The 8,207-nt window shown below is 35.3% G+C and overlaps 1 protein-coding gene across 1 annotated transcript; it reads right to left on the bottom strand.

Annotated features, from left to right (window-relative positions):
• Window positions 1–2,314: 2,314 nt before the first annotated feature.
• LOC129288779 (1-aminocyclopropane-1-carboxylate synthase 1-like) lies at window positions 2,315–5,487 on the bottom strand. The gene is made up of 4 exons (XM_054925516.1): window positions 5,041–5,487; window positions 4,814–4,945; window positions 4,535–4,695; window positions 2,315–3,369 (listed from the first exon to the last, which is right to left on the bottom strand). The coding sequence occupies exons 1-4, from the start codon at window positions 5,416–5,418 to the stop codon at window positions 2,391–2,393; spliced, it is 1,650 nt and encodes a 549-aa protein (XP_054781491.1). The 5' UTR covers window positions 5,419–5,487; the 3' UTR covers window positions 2,315–2,390.
• Between the last annotated feature and the right edge of the window lie 2,720 nt (window positions 5,488–8,207).

The raw sequence follows: 8,207 nt of genomic DNA on the forward strand, positions 1-8,207 counted from the left end.
ATCACTTCAAGTATCTCAATTAAAAAAGAAAATTATTGAGTTGATATTGTGCCTAACCTATCTAGTGCTATTACTTTTGCAACTTAGAGACTATTTGTAGTATTGTAATGATGTGTTATGCCTTTTATATATATATATATATATATATATATTTAACTTTAAGTTGTATACTTATAATTATAATTGATATAATTTAATAATTATTTTTAAATTATTTTTATTTATATACTCATATTGTTTTAGTTTTAAGTTTAACAAGTTATGTAATTTAATTAGATTTAATCACGTGCGTTGCAAGTTTTTTAATTAATAAAAATGAAAATAATAATAGGAATGATAACATTTACCAAAAAATCAATTTAAATAAAAAGATTTTGATGTTAAACAAAAAAAAAATAGGTTTGACATAAATTCAAATTTTTTTTATGTTAAATAAAATGTTTTGATATAGACCAGATCTCATGTATAAATGTAAGAGAATTTTTTTAATATGATACTAAATTAAAAATAAGAAACAAATTGTAACGAGAAAGGTGATTATGATTTATTTTAAAATATCATTATTTAAGTTAAAAAAAATGTTAGAACACATATGTTTTAATTTTGGGTTAAGGTGCATTTTTGCCCCTAAATTATTTTTTGAGGAGCATCCAGCATCCTAATATTTTTGTTGGAGTAATTTTGCCTTTAAAATTATTAAAACGAAACATTTTTGCTTTTTTTGTTAAAATTCCAATGTTGACTTCAAATGTTGATCTCAAAATAGAACACGGGCACCTTAAGCCAAATTTCTTGTACCAAAGCTGGAAAACTTACACCCCAAGTTAGATCCTCTTGTACTCAAATTAAAAGCCTTGTACCTCAAGTTAGAAGCCTGACACTGAAGTCAAAACCCTTATATCTCAAGCCAGAACCTTTGTACTCAAGCTAAAATCCTTACACCTCCTTACATCCTCTACTTGTTGAATTTACATGTAATCCTTAATGCTTGCATGTAAACAAGTAGTGTTGGTTTTTTTTCAGCGACACTTTCTGCTACCCTTCACTTACTAGCCATAGCTTTGGCAGATGCACTGTCACCTATCGAAGCTTCAGTTTTGGTCATTGGATCTCTGATGGCTAGATTTTATGCCTTTTTGAAAAAAAATTAACACAGAGATTCATTTCAATTATTTGCTCAAATTATTTAATAAATAAAATATTAATGTTAGTTTTTTAAGTACATTTAGTCCCTAAAACCAATTTTGTTTTTAATTAGGTCCTTTTTCCTAATTTTCTCAAAATTTTATTAGGCCTGCTATATATAACAAGCTAAGACATTATATTACATAACTAATTAATTATAGAAATCATTTCCAAGCTATTAATTGGTGATGATGAGCTATTTTATTTCCATTATAAACCAAAGGCGAAAGCCAGAGAGTATTTTTTTTGTTTAAAAAATGAGTAAATGGGCAAGCGTTATATTTAGTGGAATATTAATTAAAGAGGGTGAATTCATATGGTGAGTGTGAGCATTATTGAATGATGGAGGAGATGGACACAACGGAATTGAAGAAATTGCGCATTCGTCCACACCACTATCTATAGAACCGATCATCATCAGAATAATAAGAACATTTAGTCGTAAGAGAATAAGAATGATATCTATATATCCCTTGAAATATTTCATGGTTTCTTCGTCAAAGTGACGAAATTTGAACATTATATTATATAAATATACACGCCAAAGCATTTATTAACCGAATATACATTAGAGATACTTTCACGTCAAACTTATTATGCTTTTGGGTATTTTTCTTTGGAATGCATCCTTTGAACTGATCCAACAAGCCACGCATGCGCGCCACTGGGTGACCAAGATTGTTGACAAGGCTCATCATTCAACTAGTGTACTTTTCTTCATCCTAGGCACGGAAAAGGTTTTAATTTGAATTATATAAAATTCTAAATTAAGGTATATATATTTTCGAATTAATCCTATTCAGCAATGAGTTTGGTTTTTTTTTTTACTTGATTATATTTTGTTTGGAAAATAAAATTTAATTAACTCTGATCTGCGTCATTTTGTTGGGGGGGGGGAGGAAGAGGTGGAACTTTATTCATGGAATAAATGATTCATTCTTGAGGATCATACATCATTTAATAATTTCAGTCATCACCAAAGTACACTAGAGCTAGCCGTCTCCATATGGGACAAGCTGCACACATGAAACTGTAAGTCTTATATTAATATGTATGTAGAGGGCACGTTTGACTGCCATCAGAAAGCTATTAAGCGTTAAAAAAATGGGAGGGAAAAAATCATGAAGGCTACACACTGAAAAACACAACTTTATTCCGTCCACTGACGTAAATAATCTGAGGTTACCCACCTTGAATAATCTTGATTAAGTAGCTTGAACAAGGGGTGAATGAGGAGACATCATGTGAGGTGACATGACAGTTTCATCAAATCTTCTTGGAGAAGAGAAGCTCAGCCTGAGATTGCTGTTCCATCGTTTAATCTTCGCTGGTTTCTTCTGTGTTTCTTTGCCCACAAATGCTCTGATTCTCCTTAGTGCAACTTCCACTGCTTCGTCATCCATATTTGCGAAGCAAACCCTATACCAACCTGGTTCTTTACAGTCAAAAGATGAACCGGGAGAAACGTTGAGCTTCACTTCATTGATAATGTCACGCCACAGTATCATTTCACCTTCAAAGGTCTGCTCTTTTAGCAGCCTCCTCAAGTTCATCCACACGAAAAGCCCCGCGTTGCTTGGCAAGCAAGTAATCCCCACCTTTTCGAGACCCTTTGTGAAGAGGTTATGCCTCTTTCCCAGCCTCCGCGAGCTCTCCTTGAGGAAGTAATCGATGAATTCGTCATCGTTGAGCATTGCAGCGAGAAGATGCTGAGTCTGCGAAGAGACTAATCCAAAGCTGGACATTTTACGGCCACACTGCACCACTGTTTCATTGTACGAATAAACTATCCCAACTCTGAACCCAGGAAGTCCCATGTCCTTAGACAAGCTATATATAACATGTATGAGATCAAGGTTGCATTCCATATCTTGTATGATTTCAGAGACGCTCACAAAGCTGGGGGAGTTGAAGACTGTGGCAGAATAAATCTCATCACAGACTAAGTGGATGTTCTTCTGGTTGATGAAGCTCACTAAGCTCCTCAGTGTCTCTCTGTCCAGGGTGGTTCCTAAAGGGTTTGATGGGTTTGTTATGATCAAACCCTTAACGTTAATGGTATCCTCTTGGGCTTTCTGGTATGTTGCTTCAAGAGCTTCTCTTGTTATCTTGAAGTTGTTGGAGCTGTCACAGTGAACAGGAATAATTTGAATCCCGGTTCTCCAACACAGGTCACGAACGAATCTGCAATAGAATGCAAACATGAGAAGTTTGTGAATTGTGATTTACATTGATTAGTTGTATGTTACTTAAACAAGTTAATACATTGCCACCCCTTAATCAAGTCATAATTCGACACTAATCAAGTCTCTTTTTTAGACCAACACAGTCATCGCCAATAACTTTCCGGTCCACTTTTGTGGTCCCTTCGCCCGATAGAACAAAGTTATAGCTCCTGACCGTGAAAAATTTCTAAGAGCCACCTGTGAGAATTGATATATTATCGATGCATGTTTGAATGCGAGGTAAACGTACACTGAGAAATGTCAAGTTCAACTTTCCAAGGTCAATGTTAGATTAAAGGTCCACTTAGCTTTGAGTTATAAAATGTAATGTCAACTTGGGTTTCGACTTTTTAAGTATGAAATTCCTCCCCATGCTTGTTGACTTCTAAGGCCATAAAAGATAATCACTCATGCCAGAACCAAAGTCAGACTAGGAAACTTTCTTTTTTGACACGTATTGTGAGATATACCAGTGTCACTACCCATAGATAGGAAATTATCGGATTTAACACGCTCTTCCCTAGTTGTGAAAAAAACAGTTGGATGTTGAATTATTTCATAATTATTTACCCAAAGATAAAGTAAGTCATATTTTTTTAAAATTTTGTTAGCTAAGAGATAAAAAAGAATACTGAAGCAATGTCTAATTTGCAGGTTATTTTATTGTTGAGCTGGGCTCATGTGAACACAAGCTTCTTCCAATTTGATAATTGGAGCCACGTGCCAAGGTCATAATTTCATTGCCTACAAATTCAAAACGAGGCACCAGATCACACAGTCCCTTCATCTGCTATTTCCAGACCTTTTCTAGGACCAAAACCACTTGCTAGCTACTGTCATGACTCATGCAAGGAACTTCTCCAAATAATCTACCAGGTTTTATTCTTCAAATTACAAATTTTTATATGATTATGTAAATAATACGATTATATAATGGAATGCGTAAAACCTGTTTAGATGTATTTGGCATGCTGTTTCAGCCATCGGTTAACATTCCTCATTGAAAGAAACAGAGCAGCCATGGTTCTTTGTGTTGGTTTAATAACTTCCACTTTTGAACATTCGATAGATAGTAAACATACATTGAATGAACACAAAGGTTAAGAAAAAGAAAGGGCACATACGCTGGATAATAAGGTGAAGGAACCAAAAAGGCATCTCCAGGATCTGCCAAACAGAACATGATGAGCTCGTTGGCCCCTGTGGCCCCGCCACTCATCAGTATACGGTCAGGATCAAATTTGACCCTACCACCTCTCGCTTTGGACATAAAATTAGCCACACCCTGCAAAACAATACATAATATCCTCAATACCAAGGAATAACATTTTAAAAAAAAAAACAAAAGAAAAGAAAGTAAAAGATAAAGATAAAAATACTCGAGGAATATTGCCATGGCTTACCTTTGTGAACTCTGGGAGTCCATGATAGTCCTGGAAGTTAGCAATATGCTTAAATTGGTTTACTCCTTCAGGAGTACAAATGGAGGCCTTGGGATTCTCCATCATCCAATCTTGAATCAAATCAAAAGAGAGCTAGAAAAAAATGAAAACACGCCCCCGTGAGTCAATTTATCGGGCAGCTTGGCTTCATTGTGATACGATAATGCTCAAAACAAGTTGTCAGTTACCTGATTCTCCGACAGACCCATCTGAATAACCCCATCGGGATTCTTCGTGGGGTGAAATGGGTCTCTGTCGTAGGCCTTCCACCCATCAAAGTAAGGGGAATTCTCTCCATGTTTGTCATTGGTGGCAATCTTGGACAGAAGCTGATGGTGATGGCTCTCACTTGGCAAACCCATTTTCAGTTTTAAAGAAGGTAAAGTGAAGGTCAGTCTGGCAAGCTGAAGTAGCAACAATGGCTGTGAGAGTAAATGAGAAATGTGGTTGGAAATGCAGAGGAGGGTGAGGGAGGGAGTGAGAAACCTCGGGAATTTATAGGCACTGAAGAGTTTGAAAGTTACGATCATACAAGCAAAGATGGAAAGGTCTTCCTTTGTTCTCATGGTTCAAATGGGAAGAAATCAAATAACAGGAATTTTTGTTTCGTGAAGTGATAATGCACCAGTCAAAGGAAAGAAGCGCAAGGGCTTGCGTGTCACCTCGTGATGTCGCGACGGCATCACGTGAGGGAGAGAATTCGTCCTCGGGGATATATGAATTTTCGCGAAGGTGTCCCCCGTTAGGTACTTGTTCCTTTAAACGTGAGAAATACTTAATATGTTGAACGAAGTTTAATTTATGGGACGCGGGAAGTTTCCTCCGGAGCTGGCGATACATTAGAACGTTCAACGGACCTAAAAGGAAAAACAGGGACAAAGTCGGATACACAGTAAATTTAAAATAGGATGGGAAGGCATATGCGGGTATGGGTTTAGCAAGTATGTATTGATGAGAAGAAGATGGAATTGAAATATGAGGTGCGGAGTGGTGTGGTGTTCTGGAGAGTTTCAAGTTTCAACATATTTCATGAAGAAAGAGGCGACAGGGATAAAGGCAGCCAAGGTACCAAACCGTTATTAAGCACATATGTATCAAGGTTTGACTTTTAATTTAGGTCGATGGGAACAAGGATTTGTGCATTTTGTGGGGTGAAATGCACGTGGAAGATAGAGGGAGCGACGGGGAGGGCCTTCGGGCTTTCGGACGGTAGTTGCCTGTTGTGGATTTTTTTTTTTGGGAAAAAAAAATAATTACCCCTTATCTAACCCTTTCTCGTGAGGGAAAAAAAAAAACAAAGAAATAAAGAAATAAAGATACACACAAACATGCTACTGTTAATATTGGAGCCGAACTAGAATATGAGGGAAGTGACACTACCGGGATTTGAGGTGTTTGTTGTCCACCAGTGTCAAAAATTGCATCCCTTTATTTTAACTAAAGATTAAAAAAAAAAATTTATCAAACCGTGACCTGGAGCATTAGAGAGGGCCGAAGCCAGAAAAGACAAGACGACATCTCCAAATGGGATGGAGAATGAAAAGGGCCAACACCCGTGGCTGTGGGACGGCGAGGCGCTGTCCCACGTGTTTAGGGTTGGTCCCATGCATGCTCCAACTATACCCACGTGGAGTGTCATCACACTCACACCGTTCTCCACTTGTTTGCTTGCTATTGCAATTTAACCAACCCACTTTTGTTAGTAAACAAAATCGCTTAAATACTGCACCGTAAAAAATATTTACTTAAATATTATATTAAAAATCATTCAAATAAGAAAAAAAGTTTACATTTGTGAAGATATAGTCAAATAACTTGACATTTTTTTATGAAAAGTGAAATCCATCACTTAATGAATGAGTTCAACTCTTTTTTTACTAATGCGATATAATATTTAATTTAAAGATATAACCCGCTTTTGTGAGAATCTCCCCACACGCAATGATATTTGAGACTTACCCGACAATGAATTCAATATATAAGTGTTGATATTAGGTTCATGGTAAGTGTTGATATTAGGTAACATGATATTTATTTTAGGCTAACATATTAAATTATAAGATAATTTTAAAAAATTTTGTTATCCTGCGAAAACATAAGATAATTTGAGAAAAATAAGATTTTATTAGTATTATTTTTCAAATAGAAAAGAATTGAAATGATATTACAGAATAATGATGAAGTATATAGGGTTATTTTTGAAAATTTATAATGTTGTTTTGAAAAAATAAATTTATAAAGTATCATTATATTATTGTATTTTATTGACATACATAAAATTGTTTCAACTTATCTTATAATTTACAACGGAAGAGGTACATGAAATTGGAGAGTAATAATGGTAAGAAATGGTGAAAGAGAGTTTAAAGTGGAGCTGTTATGTGTGTCATCAAATGTGATGAAATGGTGAGGACGGGCGTAAATTGAGACAGGGAGGTGACACGTATTCTTCACATGGTGATGATCGGTGATGAATGTGTTTTTCACATGAAGCATACATGCATGGAATGATGGAGTTGAATGAATGAAGATTTGAACGAAGTGTGTATCACAACGCAAGAACGCGTACGTTAGTGCGTCGCCCTCAGTCTCGCAAATTTTTCAGCCCTTGGACAGTACAGTGATGGGATGCATAATGCATTCATATTTGCGCGTCACTTGCTCCCACTTCTTTGGCTTTCACGCGGCAACTCATTTTTATTTAACTTGTTTTTAAACACACGACTCCTACATCTTCAAAGTCGCGACCCATGGAGCCTCACCCCACTAGAGCTGAGGCCTCTATTCAATTTTAAACCTTGGTAACTATTTTACAGTTTATTTTTTTAAAAAAGAAGAGAATCAGGTGAGACTTCATCCCTTAAAAACTTTATATTTTTTTATTATGCACTTATTAGGTACTCTATACAAGTTTCACACACCATTTCTTCAAATTTAAAAATAACAAAGAAAAAAGGTATAATTAAAAAATAATTATAAAAACTATCTAATATTCTATATTTTGGGTCAAACAAAAATTTTAGAAAATCTCTTATATTGTGATCTCACAATATCTTGATTTTATAAGGCTATGAGGTGGCTCCTTTCGTCCCGGTGAATCCAACCTTGCCGAGCAATTCAAACCAAGTCGATTTTTTTTGTTTAACTAAGTTTTTTATTTTTTTGGGTAAATTAAAAAATTATCTTTAAATTTTAAATTCAGTAGTACCATGATATTGAACTCATACAAATTGTTCCCTCAACTTTTAAAAATAATATTATATGAAATTATTTTTAATTTTTAAAAATAGTGCAATTTAATCATTGTCATCAACAAAGGTTAACTTTGACCTTTAGTTTACCAAAGACTGATAGA

The sequence above is a fragment of the Prosopis cineraria genome, unplaced genomic scaffold (assembly GCF_029017545.1).
Source record: "Prosopis cineraria cultivar Desert tree isolate PC_DT_omini unplaced genomic scaffold, ASM2901754v1 PC12, whole genome shotgun sequence".
Lineage (NCBI taxonomy): Eukaryota > Viridiplantae > Streptophyta > Magnoliopsida > Fabales > Fabaceae > Prosopis > Prosopis cineraria.

Coding starts and splice junctions, on each gene's coding strand:
- LOC129288779 (XM_054925516.1), bottom strand. CDS start 5,418: ATGAGAACAAAGGAAGACCTTTCCATCTTTGCTTGTATGATCGTAACT. Junction 4,946..5,040: donor TGGGTCTGTCGGAGAATCAG/GTAACTGACAAC, acceptor ATTTTTTTCTAG/CTCTCTTTTGATTTGATTCA. Junction 4,696..4,813: donor GACTCCCAGAGTTCACAAAG/GTAAGCCATGGC, acceptor ATTGTTTTGCAG/GGTGTGGCTAATTTTATGTC.